Below are 22,644 nucleotides of genomic sequence, written 5' to 3' on the forward strand. Positions count from 1 at the left end.
TTAGTAATCTCAGAGGGAAAATTCGTTGTCATAGAAGCATATATACAAGACACAACAAAGAAATCGCATAAAATGAAGGTTCCCCTGGGGGACTTGTGTTTTGTTATTGTACTTCTGTACTAACCACAGTTTGTCAATGACAAACATCATGTTAGAGCATAAAGGTGTTTATAAGCACATAAGGCATCTGAGGTTGCAGGTTGATGATTGATTTTATAATTGTAACATCAGATCTGCAGCCATCTGTCTTGGGCACTTGGGTGAAGAGAGGTGCTGAGCTGACAACTGATTCTGGTGGTAATGCCAGAACCAGATGGTGGACACCACAGATGAAGAGAGGTTTCAGGCTAAAGGAGTCACCACGAGTAGGAAGGGAATTCCACACACACCGTCTACAGCTTTGGTGGAACACTGCTTACCTCAACTGAGGCTATATTCAGGCAGTGAAAAGTACACACAAAGTGAGGAGGATCTCCTCAATACCATAGTTGTGCCTTCTATTGTGGAAGCAGAGTAGTCCGCAGTGATGCAAATGCACCAATCTGTTGGGGTGAAGAGAGAGCTGAGCATAAAAGCAAAGTTGTCAATTAAAGAGTTAATTAACATCCCTACGCTCACCTATAGTCATGACCTTTGGGCAGTGAGCGAAAGAATGAAGTCACAGACACAAGTAGCCTTCGAAGAGTGGCTGGACTGTCCCTTAGAGAGAGGGTGAGGAGCTTGGTCATACGAGAGGGACTCGGAGTAGAGCCGCTGCTCCTTCATATCAAAAGGAGTAAGATGAGGTATTTTGGGCATCTGACTAAGATAGACGCCTCATAGGTGAGTTATTCTGAGCATGTCCGGTAGTGGGCCCCTGGGGGAAACCAGAATTTGCACGAGAGAGATTATATCTCATAGCTGGCTTGGGAACTTCTTGGTGTCCCCATAGATGAGCAGGAGAAGGTAGCTGGGGTGAGGGAAGTCTGGGCTTCTCTGCTTAGACTGCTTCCCCCCACCATCCAGATAAGCAGCAGAAAATGGATGGACACACACACACACACACACACACACACACACACACACACACACACACACACACACACACACACACAAACAGCTAAAACAAAACTCAACCCTAACCTTGGTGACCTGATGGTCGTTAGTAAATTAATATCCAATTTACACATCTATGTAATGACTTTCATCATTTGGGTTAAGGTGTAGCTGACTTAATTGTGCATTGACTTTGGTGATATGCATGGATATGATGGAAATCAAGGCCAAAGCTAGTTGAAGTCTATGTCTTTTTTATCCTGTTATTTATTATCACAACAATATGCATAATAAGAACACTTCAAGCTCGGATATTTTTAGGTCATACACATATACACAGCCACACACACAGCCAAGAGTTTCTTACAGGTCTTTCTTTTGAGTAAAGGACTCCACAGCAGTGTGAACACTGGATTGAAGGGCAGATTGGTGAAAGTTGAGTTCAGACATACAAATATCATCACTGAACCTGAGAGGAGCTACCTCAGTGAGGGCAAATTACCTTTCAGTGTCGCTGTCATCACTCGATTCTACTTCCTCTAGGGCAGCCTGAAGATCAACGATGCGCCGGATGGACGTCTCCAGGTCCGCCTGTAATGCCTGTCTGACAGTGCTGAGCTCTTCAACCTTCATTTCCTGTACAGAAAAAGAGGAAGATGCAGGGATGAATAAGATGGTCATCTTCTAACAGACCTGTTTGCTGTGCCCCAGCACACATCAGCAGTATTTATTAGCAAACTATTACATATGCAAGCTGACATCCAGAGAAAAAAAGTGATTTCTTAAATCGTTCCATCATTTTCTTACTGACTCTGTCTCTCATATCCTGTCACATATGTATGCACCTACACACAACCAAAAGCTTTCAGGCTTTTGCCTTTGTTGGTTTTGAGACGGGTGTGGGAGCCAAAACTGTCATAGAAACACATAAGCATGTACGAGTGTGTGTATGTGTGCACCCCCATAACCTTGAAGAGACAATGAGGATTAATCACAGTCAGAGAGAGGAAGCCGAATGAGGGAGAGATGACGTTGGGTATGGTAATGGAGAAGTGTGTGTCTGTCTGTGTACATGCACATGTGTGTGTGCCTGTGTGCATGCTGTTGTGTGTATGATTAAATCCATTTATATGGGGCTGTGTCTAAGTCTCCATTGCTGGTTGGTAGGTTGTTTAAGGGCATTCTTGTGTCTGTCTCTGTGTGTGTGAATGTGTTGCTTTGTGCGAATAACTTAAGTCCTGGAGCTCCTTCTCATTTTCTTGGCTCAGCTCAGAGGTCACAAAGAAATGTGCAGTTAGTGAGAACAAGAACATGACTGAATGTGTAACTGTAAGTAGCAGCTTTAAAGTCTGCTCAGCTGCTCAGATCTTCATCTAACTCAATTGTGCATTCACACTAGAGTAGAAATAGGAAAGCTCCTCCCTCCCTCCCCCCATGTAAAGCTTTTATTAGTTCTTTAACATTTTTAGTTTTTTCAGTCATCTGTGACACCGACTCCGCCGTGACATACGTCATATTCTGAGTTGAGGGTCCATTTGCTTGTCATTGCTCCTCGGAGTCGCTGAGTGGCAAGAGTTCTCCTATGGGTGACTGAGGATGAAATGTGAAATTGTGAAATTTCCAGTGCCATTACTAAAAACTAATGTCTTCCTAGTTCCTTTCTCTCTGTTTGAGGCATTGGCTGAGTCCATCTCATTTGCAATGAATGGGTTGCTTATTAAGTCCGCCTTGCACGCATTTAGAGATGGAGACATCAGCTCCAATTTTAATACTTTGTTCACTGTCGCTACCAAGTTCTCCAATTTTGCCATCATTTTCTCCAATTTTGTTTTTCCAGCTGGACTTTGTGGAGCTGCTATGGAGTTTGTTTCTGCGAAGGCTTCAGTTTTCAGACCTGGAGGCTATATCTGTCATGGTCCTGAGTCTATGACCCAGCATTTTGAGTCTCTGTTAGATTTAAGAGATATTTATGTTTAAGTTTGAGTTTAGTACTTCCTAGTGCCTCTGAGTTTTATTATCTATATTTTTGGTTCTTGGTTACTGTTTGATTTCGTTCATGTCCTAGTGTTGTTTCTGTGTCTTGCTGTCTGGGTCTCCAGTGCCAGTCAGTCTTGTCTCCATGTTTGTTTACCTTTTTGTCTACATTCAGCTCGTATGTCTCAGTCCTGGGCCCTGTGCTTCGTACGTCGCTTACTACATCCAAGATCAAATGAAACATCCAAGACCATACCATCGCGCTAACCGTGAGCGCGCTAATCCGGTTCCCCGAACACACCTGCTGTTGACGATTAGTACAGCTGGATGAAGTAATGTGCGATCACTGGGTGCCGTAAAAGGGGATACGCATCGATAGCAGAAACAGTGATCGGCAACCCTCTGATTGGTCGGCGAAAATGTCGAAGGAGTGCGCTCGGCTCGGTATTTTTCGGCAGCAGAGCAAGAACTCCTGAGTGAGGGATTTCAGGAGTTTCAGAGTTAAATCAGAACGCAAGGGAACACTGCAAAGGCTGCAAAAGCAAGGAGAGAGGGCTGGCAGGAAGTTGCTGACAAATTAAACTCGTAAGTAATTTAATAATAATAATAATAATATATTGGATTTATATAGCGCTTTTCAAGGCACCCAAAGCGCTTTACAATGCCACTATTCATTCACTCTCACATTCACACACTGGTGGAGGCAGCTACGGTTGTAGCCACAGCTGCCCTGGGGCAGACTGACAGAAGCGAGGCTGCCATATCGCGCCATCGGCCCCTCTGGCCAACACCAGTAGGCGGTAGGGTAGATTTATTATATTACACTATATTATCCAATATTATATTACATTATATTATATTGTTATATTATATCCTCTTTCACATTAGAGCCACAACAGGACCCACTAGAACATGGGAACAAGTAAAAGTGAAATATAAGAATATTCTATAGAATGGTAATATTTATCACTTATATTGCTTTTCGTCTCTTGGAAAGAGACCCTGAAATAATCTGTTTGTTTGTTCATAACAGCAACCAAGAAAAGGGCAGAGCAAAAAAAGACAGGTGGTGGTCCTGCACCCCCTCGTCAACAAGTTGGTTAAGTAAATAATACCCTCACGGGAAAATCGATATCTCTCAATGAGCACACTGTCGCGCTGAGCTAAAGGATCCTGTCTATCCCGCAATATACGCTGAATTCTGAGGACTCTCCTTATCAATCTTGCACCTTCCGCAATGGGTGGCTCGCGTAAACGGACAGGACATGGCTGCGACAGGCTTCCCAAATCCACCTTGGCTTTTATAGCCGTGGTCTCTCATCTTGATTACACGAAGTAATTTACAATTACTACTCTGAAATATGAATTACATCTGTAATAATCACATACATGTAATAGAATGTTAATAGTACATTTCCCTTTTTTAGGAAATGACCTGTATGTATCTGTGTGACATCAATAAAAGGATCAGGTGCTGCATTATCTTTAGTTACATTGATGTTATTTATTTATGGTGAAACAGTGGTGGAATATCGCTGTTGCTTTCGTATAAATGAAGCGGACATACCTGCGTGGCCGCGATCTAATCCTGTTTACATAAAGTAAACCTGCTCCCGAGCAGGTTTACGCTTACGGCTCTGTTGCTATGACAGCAAGTCCCGGATGAGCTTCGGGGAACCGAACGATCCAGGATCACGCGAAATCGTCAACAATCTAATCCAGCTAACTTACTTAGCGAGGTACGAAGAACAGGCCCCTGAGCTGTGTCCCAATTCAGGGTCTGCACGCTTGAAGTACGCACACTACGCGTACTACGTACGGTGCGTACTATAAGTACGAGAAGTGCGGAAGTGAGAGGCTTGTGAAATGGGACAGTATACGCTTCGTCGCGCTGATGATACTAACTGCGAGACACGTTACATACAGCTTTGTTTGACAGAAATGAAGGAGAAAAATGTTTTGTTGGTCATTCATTTTTGTCATGACATCACTTTGATTAGTTGAGTATCTGAGGCTGAGACCACGGGACTGTAAAACATGATTGTTGGGCTTCATTTCTGTGCTGAACAGTCATTTAAGATTAGTTAGTAAATAAGAATTAGTTAATGTTGTTCATGAGACTAAAGTCATCTCACTGTGGTAATGTAAATATAATATGGCCAATATTATAGTATTGTCAGATTATTATGATATATATGTATATATATATATACACACACACACACACACACACACACACACACACACACACACACACACACACATATATCACTGACTTTCAGCTTGTTGTGTTTGTGGATATATGACTGACTTTAATTATTAAACATTCGCACATAAATAAGTGACGTCATATTCAGTACTTTTGACAGTTCACTCTTCGGCCGCTCCATCTTATTAGGGAAATTCCACATACATAAATGTAAATTTCAAAACTCGACCCCATCATTTAATTTGTTTTTGATTGAAATTGAATATTACTTAAACTCTCTTAAATTAACTTCCAATAAAAAAGGTTTATCATTGATTGAAATTCATTCAGAAATGTTTAACGAATGAGCTGTCACAACTTTCAAGTACAAAGTTGTTATGAAGTCTGTCACATTCCCCCCCTTTTTTTCTTTTCTATCCTTTATTTATTTATCCTTCTTATTTCATTGTACTGTATATTGTTACTCTTATTTGCCTTGTATGTCTACTGTACAAACTGAACTGGAATGACTGACTGTTCGCTTTATAAGTTCAATAAAGTTTGGAAAAAAAAAACCCTCTTCGGCCGCTCCCTTCTGCCGTATCTTGCGGCAAAATTATCCACACCCACCGCCGCGCTATTAATTGTGGGATATATGGGACCACGAAGCGTGCACCGGACCACGCTTGATATTTGGGGAAATCGACGGCGCATTTGGAGTATGCATTTGAAGTACACTTCGAATTGGGACAGCCATCGTCGCGTGGCGGTGACGTAACCACACTTGAAATGCGTACTTCAAGCATGCAGACCCTGAATTGGGACAGAGCCCTGGTCTCTGCATTAGGTACTTCCCGTCTTATTTTGAAAGTCCCTCATCTCATGTCCATTATGTTCAGTTTTTCCCCCCTATGTCATTATGCCTGATTTGCAGTGATGCCGGTAACGCGTTGCTTAGTAACGCGTTACTCCGAATATGACCCCTTTTTCAGTAACGACTAATCTAACGCGTTACTATTTCCATAACAGTAGTCAGATTAAAGTTACTTGTCCAAACCACTGTGCGTTACTATTTTTTTTAAGCAAAAAGATTTGGTTTTTTCTTTTCGTCTCAGCGGATGACAAACGCATACGTGTCGTGAAACGTCACATAAGCGACAGGTCACGTTTCCCGCTCACAAGCAGCCAGCGACGTAAAAAAGTGTAAACAACAATGGAGGGAGAGAGATGTTCGTTCTTTAGCTGGAAATATGGTCACTATTTTGAGTTTCTGTCAACTAAAGATTTAAATATTAAGGTTCGTTGTACACTCTGTGTTGGCGAAAAAGTGTTATCTACCTTCAAAAACACTACGTCAAACTTAAAGAAACATTTGGAGTCGCAGCACAGCACAGTCAAACTCACAGAGAGAGTCCCACCAAGTGGTCCAAAGCAGAGAGCCGTGACTTCCGCAGAAGGTCCTACACCCCCCAAACAACAAAAGTTGGACTTTGGTGCAAAACCAGTAAGTGATGAAGAATTGAAGAAGTTGGTCGCGCAGTATATTGTAGAAGAAATGCTACCTATAAACACTGTTGACTCGCCCTCGTTTCGTGCCATAATAAAAAAGATCCCTACTTCTGTTAATGCCGAGCTGCCTCACCGAACGACTTTTACTTCTTACTTGGAGAAGGAGTTTACAGAAATGGAGAGAAATTTGAAGGCCACACTGAATGAGATTGACTTTGTTTCAACTACCGCGGATATTTGGACTGCTAACAACAGAAGCTATATGGGAGTAACGCTCCACTGGATCAGTAGAACCACATTAGAGCGTCACAAGGTTGCATTAGCATGTAGGCGAATTCGTGGTAGACACACGTATGATGTCATTGGTACAGAAATCGAAAACATCCACTCCTCTTATGGATTACTCAACAAAGTAGTTGCAACAGTTACTGATAATGGATCCAACTTTGTTAAGGCGTTTCAAGTTTATCATCCTGTCACGGAGTCCGATGATGAGACGGAGGAGGAAGAGTCCAGCCCCAAAGACGATGATGTCACTTTTTCTGATCTGTCAGAAATCCTCTCGGCTGAGAATGAAAGTGATGGTCAGCTGTCTCTTCCCCCGCACCGCAGGTGTGCTTCGCACACCATCAACATAATTTGCACACGTGATGTGGAGAAACATTTAACAACCAATGCAGAGAGCAGGGCTGTGTATAGGAGCAGCACAGCAAAATGCACAGCTCTTTGGACCAAATCGAGTAGATCTACACTTGCATCAGAAACAGTGGAAGAAATCAGCAAAAGAAAGCTCCTAATACCAACATCCACAAGGTGGAATTCCTTTTTTGATGCTGTAAAGAGAATTGCAGAAATCCCCATGGGTGAGCTGAATACTCTGTGCACAAAGCTAGGACTGAAGTGCTTCAAAGATCAAGAATACCAGTTCCTGCATGAGTACTGCATGGCCATGAAACCTCTGACTGCAGCACTGGACATTTTACAAGGCGACTGTCCATATGGAACTTTACTACCAACACTTGAAGTTCTGATGCAGAAGACCCAGGCTGTGAAAGATGACCTCTCCAGGATGACTGCAGGCCTTCCAGATGCCATTGTACAGGTACGCTCTATCTTGAAATTAGTCAGATTTTTTGCTTCATACAATTCACAAACATGGAACAGAATATTAATTATCATTGAAAAATAAGATTAAAACAATTAAAATGTTTACAAGTAACCTAAAACAAAATAAATCCATAATACTGATCTCATATTAGGCATGGTTTGCAAATAATTCAATAACATAATAAATTGTGTTTTTTATGTTTTTTAGGCTATTCAGACTCGTTTCGCCGGTGTGCTGGATGACAAAGATGCCCTTCTTGCAGCTGCCAGTTGTCCAAAATTCAAACTCCGATGGCTGAGAGATGCAGGAAGGAGGGAGCGAGTAAAACAGCTTCTGACAGCAGAGTGTTGCACCACTGCTCCTCTGGTAAAAAACCCTGCCAGTGTGCCCAGTGCTACTACATCTAGCAGCCAAGGTGAGATGGACTTTTTCACTTTTGAGGCAGAGCCAGAGGAGGAGACCTATTCTGCAGAAAAAGAAGTCATGGACTACCTGATGTCAGGCTACGACCTTCAGATTCTGCATAAATTTTCAAGCATAAAGACAATTTTTTTAAAGTATAACACTCCAACCCCATCAAGTGCTCCTGTGGAGCGACTTTTTAGTCTGGGAGGTTTGGTGCTCACGCCTAAAAGAAATCGACTTTCTGACAAAAGGTTTGAGAAGCTTCTGTTAATGAGGTACAACCACTGGTTTACTCGCTCCACTCTACTGTTTCCCCCATAACATGCGATGACAACATATACTGAAAAAACAGAGAATGGGGAATCCAATTTAAATAACTATTTACAAGTAATTGAATTAAGTTTATCAAAGTCACTTAATAAACTTATTAAAGTTTTCAAGTTGATTAACTTAAAACAATTACCTGCAAGGAAGTAAGGCAATTTAAGTTGGACCTGCAGTCTCTTTTTTTTTTTTTTTTCATAAGATTAGTCCAAAGTTACAAAAGCGGACAATAGTGCTTACATGTGGATGGTATAAAAAGTATCTTAAGGGAAGTCAAGAAAGACTCTTTGTTTGTTTGTTTGTTTTTTTATAAAAAGTATTTATGTTAAGTGAAGTAACAAGACTGTCTTTATTTTCATACAAACAAGTATTTCTGTCAGGAAAAAAGTTTTAAGTTCAACTTCAAATGTCAGGAGATATATTGTTGACATTACTGTTAAAATACACTTCCAATAAAGTGAGTATTGGCAAAATCGGTTGATGTTTTTATGTTGAGGCAGTGGGGAGTGTTATTGGCAGCTTCTGAAAGTAACTAATAAAGTAACTAGTAATCTAACTTAGTTACTTTAAAAATAAAGTAATCAGTAAAGTAACTAAGTTACTTTTGGAAGGAGTAATCAGTAGTCCGTAATATATTACTTTTTCAAAGTAACTGTGGCAACACTGCTGATTTGTTCATGCAGTGTTCCCCAGCTGTCTCTACTCAATTAATCACCCTCCTGTTTATATATATTGTGTCAGTCTCCCTTTGTCTATTGTCAGAATGTCAGTCACCTTTCATTTGTAGTTCAAGTGTTTTCTTGCCCTAGTTTATATACTATATTAGTGTTTCTAATTTCCTCAGGTACTTTACTTTTCACCATAATGTATTTTGCTCATCAGCCTAATTAAACATTTTTTCTTTTGTTTACCACAATCCACATCTGTGTGTCTGCATTTGGGTCCTCATGCTCCTATTCACTACACATGATAATGTCCCCCTTTCATACAGACAGTGAAAAGGCTATTGAGAAATCACCAGCCTTTGACGTGATAATCATTCAGCCTTTTGAACAGACTAATTCTGTTGCTTGCTTTGTTATTTTCTTCAGTGGTTTGAGGGTCTGATCCTATCTAAGCTGTCTAAGAACTCTGAATCAAGAAAATGCAAATCGAATTCCAAGTTGTTACATTATTTCAAGCCCACAGAGCCCAAAAGCCTGAGAACAAAGTTCAATGTAATCAACAAACTCTGATTACATTGATTTAATTAATTTGATGTGTCCATAACCTAAAATATATTTTTGTTTGTTTGCTTTGGCCCCTTTTTCTGTTCAGTTTTTCTTCCCACCTCTGTATCTAGATGTGGACAGTAACAAAGTACAAATACCTTGTTACTGTACTTAAGTACAATTTTTAGGAATCTTTACTTTCCTTGAGTAGTTATTTTTTGTGTACTTTTTACTTTTACTCCCTACATTTTTAAACAAATATCTGTACTTTCTACTTCTTACATTTTCAAAACAGGCTCATTACTTCTGGTTAAATGCATTTGGGTTGAATTATTATTTCGTCACTGTGACGAGACATCAAACCCATGTAAGCTCAAACAGTAACACAGGAAAGGGATTCCTGTTTGTTTATTAATCACCAGGATGATGCATAAAAAGAGATTACATGTGCCAAAGGGGTTAAAAGTGGGACAGTGTTTTGTTTTTGTTTTGTTTTTTTGTTTATTTACTGACACAACACTGGAATGACTGCAAGTTTCCATAAGTTGCGGTTGCGGTACCTTGGCAACTAGCTCGCCCTACTGAAGAGAAGAGAGCATAAAGGGAGTGACTTTTTTTTAAGTGGCATGTTTGTTTAAATAAATTGTTTCTATCTGTTCAACAAACATCAGCAAACACACAAACTGTGTGCAGTTTGTCAAAGAGTGTGTTGCTAGCTAAAGCTTCAGAGCTAACTTCGCTCAGAGATGGAGTGTACATTTGTACATGTGACATTATGTTCTTTCATATTGTGAAATATGCTGCAAAACAAAATGAGGTAGACTAACTGCTATGTAAAGGCTGCATAAGAATACTCTGGAGTTTAGTGCAGGATAAACAGGTTAGTTTACTGTACTGTGATGGATTTAAAGTAAAGAACAGTGTGACTGGTGCACAGTGGCTATGGTTTCATGGTCAGAGTGTAGCAGAGATAGGATGGGGCCTAATTATTTAAGACCTTGTATGTGACAAGCAGGATTTTGACTTCAATACTGAATTTAACATAGTGCCAATGAAGGGAAGTCAACATAGAAGAAATATACTCTCCCTTTCTAGTCCCTGTCAGTACTCTTGCTGGAGCATTTTGGATTAACTGAAGGCTTTTCAGGGAGTTTTTAGGACATCCTGATAATAACAAATTACTGTAGTCTAAAGTAGAAGCAATAAATGCATATTGAGTAACTCCAGTTAGTATTGCCCGGCTCTGTAGAATTCTGTTGTTTTCCAGCCTTGCTTTGGAGTAACCCTCGTCTCTGTGATTAGGTTTTCTGGATCTGCCTGTATCGTGACCCCTGAATTAAGAAGCAGAAGGTTAGAGGCCATCAAGGTCTTTATGTCTTTAAGACATTCCTGCAGTTTAACTAATTGGTGTGTTTTATCTGGCTTCATGGATAGATAAAGTTGTGTCATTTGCATAGCAATAAAAAATTATGCTATGTCTTCTAATGATGCTGCCTAAGGGAAGCATGTATAATGTAAACAGAATTGGTCCTAGCACTGAACCCTGTGGAACTCCATAATTAACCTCAGTGTGTGAAGAGGACTCTCCATTTACATGAACAAATTGGAGTCTATTAGATAGATATGATACAAACCACTGCAGCGCAGTACCTGTAATACCTACAGCGTGCTCTGGTCATTCTAATAGAATATTATGGTCAACAGTATCAAATGCTGCACTAAGGTCTAGCAGGACAAGCACAGAGATGAGTCCACTGTCAGAGGCCATAAGAAGATCATTTGTAACCTTCACTAAAGCTGTTTCTGTGTTGTGATGAGCTCTGAAACCTGACTGAAACTCTTCAAATAAACCATTCCTCTGCAGATGATCTGTTAGCTGTTTGACAACTACTTGTTAGGTTTTGTATTGTTGATTGTCATTTATGCTTAGAAATATTTACTTATGTATGCTTAGAGTTTTATAATTAGTTGTAGATTGGTAGAGGTTTGATCCTTGATAGTCTGCAAACTTTGTGTGTATTAGACAGCACTCTGGGAGCACGAGAGAGGTCGTACCTTGTCTTATTGTTTTACGGTAGGATTAACGTAGCTACGTCTGTTTTAGTCTAAGTGCTTTTTGTTTAGATGAACTGCTGGACTTCCTCACCATGTTATCTAGGGTGAACCATCTAGGGTGAGGCGGAGACTACCCTCTTCCTGACCAAGGATGTTTGCTTTTGTGCTTTCATGTTATATGGCCCTTTGATCAGCAGTACCCCCCCCCCCCCCCCCACACACACACACACACACACAGAGTATTCTTTGTTCACATGTATACCTATGTAAGATGCTATATGTTAATGACCCTATGCATATTCATGTAACCACAATAAAAGGAGTGCTATGGGGAACCTGGCTGAGAGTCTGACGGAGGTCAAGTGGTGGAACGACACTTGGCTCCAGGCAGGTCTCCCTCATGCATGAGTAACATGAAGAACTTTGCCTACTTCGGGTCTTGCTTGCTGTGTAATTATATTGCCTTCAACGTTCCAGCGAATAGGTTCAAGCTACAAACCTACCATTAATCTTTCAAGGATTTTTGATATGAAAGGAAGGTTGGAGGTTGGCCTATAATTAGAGATAGGTTGATCATTTTCAAGATTCAAGCATTAATTAATAGTAGGACTTTTTTGAGCAGTCTTGTAGGAATGGGGTCCAAAAAGACATGTTGATGGTTTGGAGGAAAAAGACTAAATGAATATCCATGGTACTGAAAGTAGCTGTAGATAATGTTAATATTAAATCTGTGAGATAATTATGAGTGATTTTTTCTCTAATGGCTAAAATTTTATTTCGCCAGGTCATTACTAGTTAAGGTTAAAGAAATAGTTGGCTCAACAGAGTTTTGACTTTTTGTCAGCCTGGCTACAGTGCTAAAGAGAAACCTAAAGTTGTTCTCATTTCTTCAATCAGTGATGAAAAGTAAGAGGTTCTGGCTTTACGGAGGGCTTTCTTATAAAGTAACACGCTATTTTTTTTGTGGTTGTGGTGTTTGCTCACACTTTTATTCCACAGCATTGTGCCGAAGTCCCAGTGCTGTCCAAACCGTGCTGCTATGATTGCACTCTGTAGTAATGACACTGATGTTTTCAAGTGTTCCAGATAATAAAGCAGCTGTTTTTGTTAATGAGTAGAGCTGAGAAGTGAGTGTTTTAAAAGTCTGCTTTACTTTTAGTTGTAGCCTGGAGGAAGTGTTTCCTGCCAGGACTTTAAAATCATGTGTCACAGCCTGTGTTGTGAAACTCCTGTTGAGGTTTATATTTAAAAAGCCTACGTGCTGTCCGTGTAGTCGTGATCTACAGTGGGGCAAAAAATATTTAGTCAGCCACCGATTGTGCAAGTTCCCCCACCTAAAATGATGACAGAGGTCAGTAATTTGCACCAGAGGTACACTTCAACTGTGAGAGACAGAATGTGAAAAAAAAATCCATGAATCCACATGGTAGGATTTGTAAAGAATTCATTCGTAAATTAGGGTGGAAAATAAGTATTTGGTCACCTCAAACAAGGAAAATCTCTGGCTCTCAAAGACCTGTAACGTCTTCTTTAAGAAGCTTTTCTGTCCCCCACTCGTTACCTGTATGAATGGCACCTGTTTGAACTCATCATCTGTATAAAAGACACCTGTCCACAGCCTCAAACAGTCAGACTCCAAACTCCGCCATGGCCAAGACCAAAGAGCTTTCGAAGGACACCAGGAAAAGTATTGTAGACCTGCACCAGACTGGGAAGAGTGAATATACAATAGGCAAGCAGCTTGGTGTGAAAAAATCAACTGTGGGAGCAATCATCAGAAAATGGAAGACATACAAGACCACTGATAATCTCCCTCGATCTGGGGCTCCACGCAAGATCTCATCCCGTGGGGTCAAAATGATCATGAGAACGGTGAGCAAAGATCCCAGAACCACACGGAGGGACCTGGTGAATGACCTGCAGAGAGCTGGGACCAAAGTAACAAAGGTCACCATCAGTAACACACTACAACGGCAGGGAATCAAATCCCGCAGTGCCAGACGTGTTCCGCTGCTGAAGCCAGTGCATGTCCAGGCCCGTCTGAAGTTTGCCAGAGAGCACATGGATGATACAGCAGAGGATTGGGAGAATGTCATGTGGTCAGATGAAACCAAAGTAGAACTTTTTGGTATAAACTCAACTCGTCGTGTTTGGAAAGAAGAATACTGAGTTGCATCCCAAGAACACCATACCTACTGTGAAGCATGGGGGTGGAAACATCATGCTATGGGGCTGTTTTTCTGCAAAGGGGACAGGACGACTGATCCGTCTTAAGGACAGAATGAATGGGGCCATGTATCGTGAGATTTTGAGCCAAAACCTCCTTCCATCAGTGAGAACTTTGAAGATGAAACGAGGCTGGGTCTTCCAACATGACAATGATCCAAAACACACCGCCCGGGCAACAAAGGAGTGGCTCCGTAAGAAGCATTTGAAAGTCCTGGAGTGGCCTAGCCAGTCTCCAGACCTCAACCCCATAGAAAATCTGTGGCGGGAGTTGAAAGTCCGTGTTGCTCGGCGACAGCCCCAAAACATCACTGCTCTCGAGAAGATCTGCATGGAGGAATGGGCCAAAATACCAGCTACTGTGTGTGCAAACCTGGTAAAGACCTATAGTAAACGTTTGACCTCTGTTATTGCCAACAAAGGTTATGTTACAAAGTATTGAGTTGTATTTTTGTTATTGACCAAATACTTATTTTCCACCCTGATTTACGAATAAATTCTTTACAAATCCTACCATGTGGATTCATGGATTTTTTTTTCACATTCTGTCTCTCACAGTTGAAGTGTACCTCTGGTGCAAATTACTGACCTCTGTCATCATTTTAGGTGGGGGAACTTGCACAATCGGTGGCTGACTAAATACTTTCTTGCCCCACTGTATCTGCAAGCAGCAGGGATACCAGAGAAATGTATGGAAATATGCTTTTATTGGCTATTCTTTTATCTTCCTTTGTTTTAATGAAACAGAGTTCACATTAACACAATCTGAAAGAATACGATACATAGAATCAGACCAGGAGTGACATGTTTAGCCGCATGTTCTCCTTAAATTGCTGGCTGTCTGAGTGGTGTCCCAGAAACGATGTGGGCTTCATAGATAATTGACAAACCTTCTGGAGGAAACCTGGTCTTGTTAGGAGAGACGGCATCCATCCCACTTCGGATGGAGCAGCTCTCATTTCTCGAAATATGGACAAATTTATTAAACCCCCCCAAAATATGACTATCCAGAGTTGGGACCAGGAAGCAGAGTTGCAGTCTTACACGCCTCTCTGCAGCTTCTCTCCTCCTGCTACCCCCCCCCCCCTCCCCCCAAAAACCCATCTCCATAGAGACTGTGTCAGCTCCCAAAAAGACAAAAAACAAACTAAAAAACAGCAACAAAAATCACAAAGAAAGAACAATACAGTATCCACATGTGAACCAAAGAGTAAAACAGTGAAATGTGGATTATTAAATATTAGGTCTCTCTCCTCCAAGTCTCTGTTAGTACATGACTTAATAATTGATCAACAAATCGATTTACTCTGCCTTACAGAAACCTGGTTGCAGCAGGATGATTATGTTAGTTTAAATGAATCAACACCCCCGAGTCATTCTAACTACCAGAAATCTCGAAGCACAGGCCGAGGGGGCAGTGTGGCAGCAATTTTTCACACCAGCCTATTAATTAACGAAAGACCAAGACAGACTTTTAATTCATTTGAAAGCCTGATGCTTAGCCTCGTCCACCCCAGCTGTAAAACTCAGAAACCAGTCTTACTTGTTATCATCTATCGTCCACCCGGGCCTTACACAGAGTTTGTCTGATTTCTCAGACTTTATATCTAATTTAGTTCTGAGCTCAGATAAAATAATTATTGTGGGTGATTTTAACATCCATGTAGATGCTAAAAATGACAGCCTCAACATGGCATTTAATCTGTTATTAGACTCAATTGGCTTCTCTCAAAATGGAAAAGAACCCACCCACCACTTTAATCACTCTCTAGATCTTGTTTTAACATATGGCATAGAAACTGAACATTTAACAGTGTTTCCTGAAAACCCTCTCCTGTCTGATCATTTCCTGATAACATTTACATTTACAGTAATTGATTACACAGCAGTGGAGAGTAGACTTTATCACAGTAGATGTCTTTCTGAAAGCACTGTAACTAAGTTTAAGAATATAATCCACCCACTGTTATCATCTTCAATGCCCTGTACCAGCACAGAGCAGAGCAGCTATCTGAACGCTACTCCAACAGAGGTCGATTATCTTGTTAATAATTTCACCTCCTCACTACGTACGACTCTGGATACTGTAGCTCCTGTGAAAACTAAGGTCTCAAATCAGAAGTACCTGACTCCGTGGTATAATTCTCAAACACGTAGCCTAAAGCAGATGACTCGTAAGCTGGAGAGGAAATGGCGTGTCACAAATTTAGAGGATCATCATTTAGCCTGGAGAAATAGTTTGTTGCTTTATAAGAAAGTCCTCCGCAAAGCCAGAACATCTTACTATTCATCACTGATTGAAGAAAATAAGAACAACCCCAGGTTTCTCTTCAGCACTGTAGCCAGGCTGACAAAAAGTCAGAGCTCTTTTGAGCCAACCATCCCTCTAACGTTAACTAGTAATGACTTCATGAACTTCTTCACAAATAAAATTTTTATCATTAGAGAAAAAATTACCAATAATCATCCCACAGATGTAATACTATCTACAGCTACTCTTAGTACCATCGATGTTAAGTTAGACTCTTTTTCTCTAATTGATCTTTCTGAGTTAACTTCAATAATTACTTCCTCCAAACCATCAACGTGTCTTTTAGACCCCATTCCTACAAAACTGCTCAAAGAAGTCCTGCCATTAATTAATTCTTCGATCTTAAATATGATCAACCTATCTCTAATGATCGGCTATGTACCACAGGCCTTCAAGCTGGCTGTAGTTAAACCTTTACTCAAAAAGCCATCTCTAGACCCAGCAGTCTTAGCTAATTATAGGCCAATCTCCAACCTTCCTTTCATATCAAAAATCCTTGAAAGAGTAGTTGTCACACAGCTAACAGATCATCTGCAGAGGAATGGTTTATTTGAAGAGTTTCAGTCAGGTTTCAGAGCTCATCACAGCACAGAAACAGCTTTAGTGAAGGTTACAAATGATCTTCTTATGGCCTCTGACAGTGGACTCATCTCTGTGCTTGTCCTGCTAGACCTTAGTGCAGCATTCGATACTGTCGACCATAATATCCTATTAGAGCGATTAGAACATGCTGTAGGTATTACAGGTACTGCACTGCAGTGGTTTGTATCATATCTATCTAATAGACTCCAATTTGTGCATGTAAATGGAGAGTCTTCTTCACACACTGAGGTTAATTATGGAGTTCCACAGGGTTCAGTGCTAGGACCAATTCTGTTTACATTATACATGCTTCCCTTAGGCAGTATCATTAGAAGACATAGAATAAATTTTCACTGCTATGCAGATGACACCCAGCTCTATCTGTCCATGAAGCCAGATAACACACACCAATTAGTTAAACTGCAGGAATGTCTTAAAGACATAAAGACCTGGATGGCCACTAACTTTCTGCTTCTTAATTCAGATAAAACTGAGGTTATTGTACTCGGCCCAGATTCTTACTCTGGATGGCATTGCCTTGGCCTCCAGTCAGTGTTGCCAACTCCTCAGTAAGGAAAATCGCTATTGGCTGTCCTAGAAGTCGCTAAATGACGTCATCGCCTAATTTGCATAATTGGTCATGCTAATCTAATTGTAACCTATGTTGTTGGAGAGAGAAATAACATCGTGGAAGAGACATAAAGTGAGTAAAAAACGTCCTAAATGCATTTAGAGTTTATTTAGAACTACAAATTAAATTTCTTTTAGCAATTATTGTTTTTTTTTAATGTCATAATTCCAACCCTGCTCCTTTACCCGGGCTTGGACCGGCACTCTGGTGGAGTTACTTTGTGTGTGTGTGTTTATAAGTAGTTTTAAACCTTGTGATCCACAAAACAGCATAAGAGAAAAAGAGTAAAAGAAGAACTGACTGCATTACAGCACCCGCTGCTTGTTGAGAGTAAAAGCGATACGTGTTTTCACGTCTTTTTTAGCGACTTTTTTTAGAAAAAAAATCGCTAAGGGGTCTGAAAACTCGCTAAATATAGCGACAAAGTCGCTAAGTTGGCAACACTGCCTCCAGTAACTCTGTGAGGAACCTTGGAGTCATTTGTGACCAGGACATGTCCTTCAACACACATATTAAACAAATATGTAAGACTGCGTTCTTCCATTTGCGCAACATCTCTAAAGTTAGAAATATCCTGTCTCAGAGTGACGCTGAAAAACTAGTTCATGCATTTATTACTTCCAGGCTGGACTACTGCAATTCATTATTATCAGGATGTCCTAAAAACTCGCTGAAAAGCCTTCAGCTAATCCAAAATGCTGCAGCAAGAGTCCTGACAGGGACTAGAAAGAGAGAGCATATTTCTCCTGTTTTGGCTTCCCTTCATTGGCTTCCTGTTAAATCCAGAATTGAATTCAAAATCCTGCTCCTCACATACAAGGTCTTAAATAATCAGGCCCCATCTTATCTTAATGACCTTGTAGTACCATATCACCCTATTAGAGCACTTCGCTCTCGCTCTGCAGGCCTACTTGTTGTTCCTAGAGTATTTAAAAGTAGAATGGGAGGGAGAACCTTCAGTTTTCAGGCCCCTCTTCTGTGGAACCAGCTTCCAGTTTGGATTCGGGAGACAGACACTATCTCTACTTTCAAGATTAGGCTTAAAACTTTCCTTTTTGCTAAAGCATATAGTTAGGGCTGGACCAGGTGACCCTGAATCCTCTCTTAGTTATGCTGCAATAGACATAGGCTGCCGGGGATTCCCATGATGCATTGAGTTTTTCCTTTCCAGTCACCTTTCTCACTCACTATGTGTTAATAGACCTCTCTGCATTGAATCATATCTGTTATTAACCTCTGTGTCTCTTCCACAGCATGTCTTTCATCCTGTCTTCCTTCTCTCACCCGCAGCAGATGGCCGCCCCTCCCTGAGCCTGGTTCTGCCGGGGGTTTCTTCCTTTTAAAAGGGAGTTTTTCCTTCCCACTGTCGCCAAAGTGCTTGCTCATAGGGGGTCACATGATTGTTGGGTTTTTCTCTGAATCTATGAAGCGCCTTGAGGCAACTTTTGTTGTGATTTGGCGCTATATAAATAAAATTGAATTGAATAGAATAGGATACGTGTTTAAATGTGCTATATGAATAAAATCACTAGACTGTAACCTGCACATTTAACTCTGCCAAGAAGGGTATGCTTTTGGTAGCATTTTGTCCACCAGTGTCATTCTGTCTGTAAACACAACAGCTCGAAAAGTTCCATTAAAATTTTCTTCCATACACCGATGACTTCAAGGTCAACATGATTTATTCATGGAAAACTGTCAAAAAGCCTTTTAAGTTAGAATCTACAATTCTTACAAGTGTGATGTGTATTCTCAATGTATAGAAAATACCCTATAAAGTTTAAATTTCATGTCACGTTTGACTTTTGACCTCACTTTTACATTTCAACACTTTTCTTTGAAGCTGACCCCAAAATGTGTTATATCTCTAAAGAAAGTATTGTCCACACTGACAATGAGCTGCGTAGTTAGTTAGAAATACACTACAGCATAATATTATATAATAAGCTAAGTTATTCATGTCTGTTTATTTACATATCCATACATTTTATCCATTACCTGCTCCTACATAATGTTTCTGTACACAAACCTCTGTCATGCTATCCTTATCTGATTTTTACAGCAATACAAACTTCTTGAAGTACATTTAAAAATAACAGAGAAGCCTAAATGAATAAATGCAAAATGCAATACTGTTCCTTTAACCGGGGATGCTGCTCAGAGAATGAGCTGCCCTAGTGGAGGTTTGCACTTTGGTGGTGCTTCTTGTTTATTTTTATTTTCAGGTTAGTTACACCAAAATTTCAGACTTGGCATTAATAACACATCCTTCACAGTCCCAAACAAACACAGTCTTTGCCCCAGATTTAGTTTGCTGCAAAAATTGCTCACTCAATTTCTGATACAGGATTAGTCAGCAGACAATACAAGGAAACTTTTTATGATAACTGATATGGTGACATGTTGTAATAACCATTGCTAATAAACAGAAAACTGAATATGTTGTGAACTAATAATATGTTGGCACTCACTAATGATTATTTTACATTAATGTGTTTAAATGCAGTGGTCAAACACATGTAGATATACATGGTGAGTGTTAAAACTGAAATGAATTATTTCATTAAAGTGAAAAAGAGTCTTACTAAAATCAGCTTCGACCTTACATACTACTGGACCGATTATTATTTTATTGCTTGCCAACAGTAAAATAACCATTGCTCATGATATCGGTTATTACAAGGTGTGATTACCAGCTCCATGCGTCTGCGGCTGCTCTCCTGCTCTGCCTGGCTCAGCTCCTCCATCTCCAGTCTCATGTCCTGCACACGCTGCTGGTAATAGCGGGCATTCTCTCTCTCCCGAGCCTCGGCCTGTGCGCTCTGCTCCAGCTCCTCTCCCAGACGAACCACGCTGTCCCTCAACCGCAGCACCAGCACCTAAGGGAGACGTAGGAGCTGCAGGCATGTTCTCGCATGGTAACAAGTGTAGATGAATCATCCGAGCTTACCTCAAACCTCTTCACTTGCCCTCTCTGAAACTCTAATTTATTTTCCAGGTCACGTACACGTGCCTCTTGTTTACTGACAATGCTGCGCCCCACAGTGGACGATTCCAGGAACTGCACCCTCGATACACACTGCTGGAGCTGAGTTGCAAGCCAAAAACATTTAGAGGATCAACGTGCAGATATATCAGAAAGCGTGAACGTGCTCCACCTGAAGCTGGCATGTGTATTCAGACTTGCAACAAGCAGGTTAAATGTTCCATGAATCCATCACAACCTCATCCCAGCTAATTTCAAAAGCACAATTGGTTCATAAACCCCCGAGTAATCCTTTTCATTTCTGACTGTCAAAGCAAAGATACCTCTTCTTGGAGAGACTGTTTCTGTTTCTTCACCTCCTCCAGTTCAGCTTGCAGTTCTCTGATCTGAGCAATATCACTGGAGGACTGAAGGGGACAAAGCAAGAGGAAGTCACCTGAAGTGAATCATGACTTAGGTCATCAACAGGATTTGAAAGATTTCAGCTAAAAAGCAGTACCTGCGCAATGAGCGCTTTGTGTTTCTTCATAAGTTCATTTAGGTCTTCCTGATCCTCTTCGAGCCTCTTCAACAGGTCCACCTTCTCCTGCTGCAGCAGAGCTAAGTTTTCATCCACCTGCACTCAGGAAGACAAAAACATAAGTGGAAGACTACTCCACACTCTTCATTTTTACTATTTAATCTAAAGAGTGTTTTCTGTACCCAAAATAAGAAGACAGAAAGTGATGAAATCACAAGTGACCCTGTCAAGTTTGCTTAGAATTAGTTATGTTTTTATTTAATTTCAAGTAATGTGCAGTTTTAGTATTACGTAAACGAAGTTAAGACAAGAAGACAAACAGTCTGTGTCTAAAGTTATGATGTCTGATTAAATATGCAATATTTACATTCAGGACCGTAAGTATCAAGCACATCAGAACACACTCACATCACCATGTTTTATTTTCCAGTTGCAAACACACACAGAGTGTGCAAAGCAAGTGAGATCACTAGAGTTGTACATTGTTTTTTCAGAGCTTAACAAGTCAGTAGACACAACAAAGAGTGCTTTCGCTTCTTTACCTTCCATGGGTCGCATGCCTGCCAATGCACAATAAAATAAAACTCTCACCACACTCTTCTGCTTGCAGATGTTTTCTAGCTCAGCCTGATTGTTGTCCAGCTCCTGGGAGAGAGTCGCCTGAATGCTCTCAGCCTCAAGTCGCCTTGCTTCGCTCTCCTCAAGCTAAATGGAGACATGGGAAGTGTTTCTCCAGCAGAGCAGCAGGTGACACTAGAGGTTTGTCAAGGTAAAGGTGAATGTAAAAGTGGATGTACCTGGAAGTGCAGATGCTCTATCTGGTCTTTACTGCTGTTGGGTAGGTTCTGCCCTGAGCTTTCCATAGTAGCAAGAAGAAGCTGGGCATCAGCCAGGAGGGCGTGAGTTCTCTTCAGATCTCTCCTTAGCTTCTTCTCTACATCAAAGTCTCTGTGCCCCACCTGTAAAGTGTGACACCTTAGAATAAAGCTCTTCTAAATGAATAACTGAATTAGTAAAAGTAACTCTATCCTATCTTTGATAGGTTCCAGGCACACATTCATTGAAGTCACAGGACATCACCGTGAACTCAAAATTAGAAGTGACATTCAGATTATTCAAATAGGGTGATTTTTACTAGTTTTGCACACTCACAAGTAGTTTTCATTGGGCATCATTCATATTCTATGTGTGTTTTTGTGCTTCTCTTTCAATCAGGGTCACTGCGAGTTGATCCTTCGGTTTCCTCTGTTTTAATTCAAATCTGCTTAATGTCTTAATACTACTATGCTGGTGATGCACTGTTTAACTTTTCATTTAACAACCTTAAATAACCTTAGAAAGTATCAAGTACAACTGCAATTGTAAGAATGTTCCAATGTTCCCTCTAAGCTGCGCGTGCAATTGCGCACTGCTGGCACGTCTCTGTGCACAGAAAATCTGTGTTGTGCACACACACACACAAAAGAAATCTAACCTGAATTGAAATTAAAATTAATACGTTAACAATTCTGTTTTGCAGTGTTAGTCAGTAAGTGACTGGCTGCTCCAGTATGGGATTAGAACGATGCCACCTAATCCC

At 40.7% G+C, this 22,644-nt stretch overlaps 2 protein-coding genes across 11 annotated transcripts in view; one reads left to right on the forward strand and one right to left on the reverse strand.

Annotated features, from left to right (window-relative positions):
• myo18b (myosin XVIIIB) overlaps positions 1–22,644 on the reverse strand; it is a 96,470-nt gene that overhangs the window by 34,866 nt on the left and 38,960 nt on the right. For 9 of the 10 annotated variants that reach the window (XR_013969764.1, XM_080865698.1, XM_080865697.1 and 6 more), the window contains 8 exons: positions 21,863–22,024; positions 21,657–21,770; positions 21,045–21,161; positions 20,869–20,952; positions 20,510–20,647; positions 20,253–20,438; positions 1,538–1,671; positions 1,403–1,444 (listed from right to left, as the gene is read on the reverse strand). Coding sequence is in view for 9 of the 10 variants with exons in the window: in XM_080865698.1 (XP_080721824.1) it covers positions 1,403–1,444; positions 1,538–1,671; positions 20,253–20,438; positions 20,510–20,647; positions 20,869–20,952; positions 21,045–21,161; positions 21,657–21,770; positions 21,863–22,024 (977 nt within the window). In the remaining variant the exon portion in view is untranslated. The remainder of the gene's footprint in view (positions 1–1,402; positions 1,445–1,537; positions 1,672–20,252; positions 20,439–20,509; positions 20,648–20,868; positions 20,953–21,044; positions 21,162–21,656; positions 21,771–21,862; positions 22,025–22,644) is intronic. The other variant, XM_080865701.1, reaches the window with a different exon arrangement.
• On the forward strand, positions 1,680–9,408 carry LOC308386319 (uncharacterized protein). The gene is made up of 3 exons (XM_080865774.1): positions 1,680–4,599; positions 4,631–7,808; positions 8,022–9,408. The coding sequence occupies exons 2-3, from the start codon at positions 6,411–6,413 to the stop codon at positions 8,538–8,540; spliced, it is 1,917 nt and encodes a 638-aa protein (XP_080721900.1). The 5' UTR covers positions 1,680–4,599; positions 4,631–6,410; the 3' UTR covers positions 8,541–9,408.

The sequence above is a fragment of the Rhamphochromis sp. 'chilingali' genome (assembly GCF_963969265.1).
Source record: "Rhamphochromis sp. 'chilingali' genome assembly, chromosome: 2".
In the NCBI taxonomy this organism is placed as follows: Eukaryota; Metazoa; Chordata; class Actinopteri; order Cichliformes; family Cichlidae; genus Rhamphochromis; species Rhamphochromis sp. 'chilingali'.

Excerpts from the sequence above, each read along its gene's own strand:
- LOC308386319 (XM_080865774.1), top strand. The coding sequence starts at position 6,411 with ATGGAGGGAGAGAGATGTTCGTTCTTTAGCTGGAAATATGGTCACTAT. Across the intron at positions 7,809-8,021 it reads TTCCAGATGCCATTGTACAG|GCTATTCAGACTCGTTTCGC; the intron begins GTACGCTCTATC and ends TATGTTTTTTAG.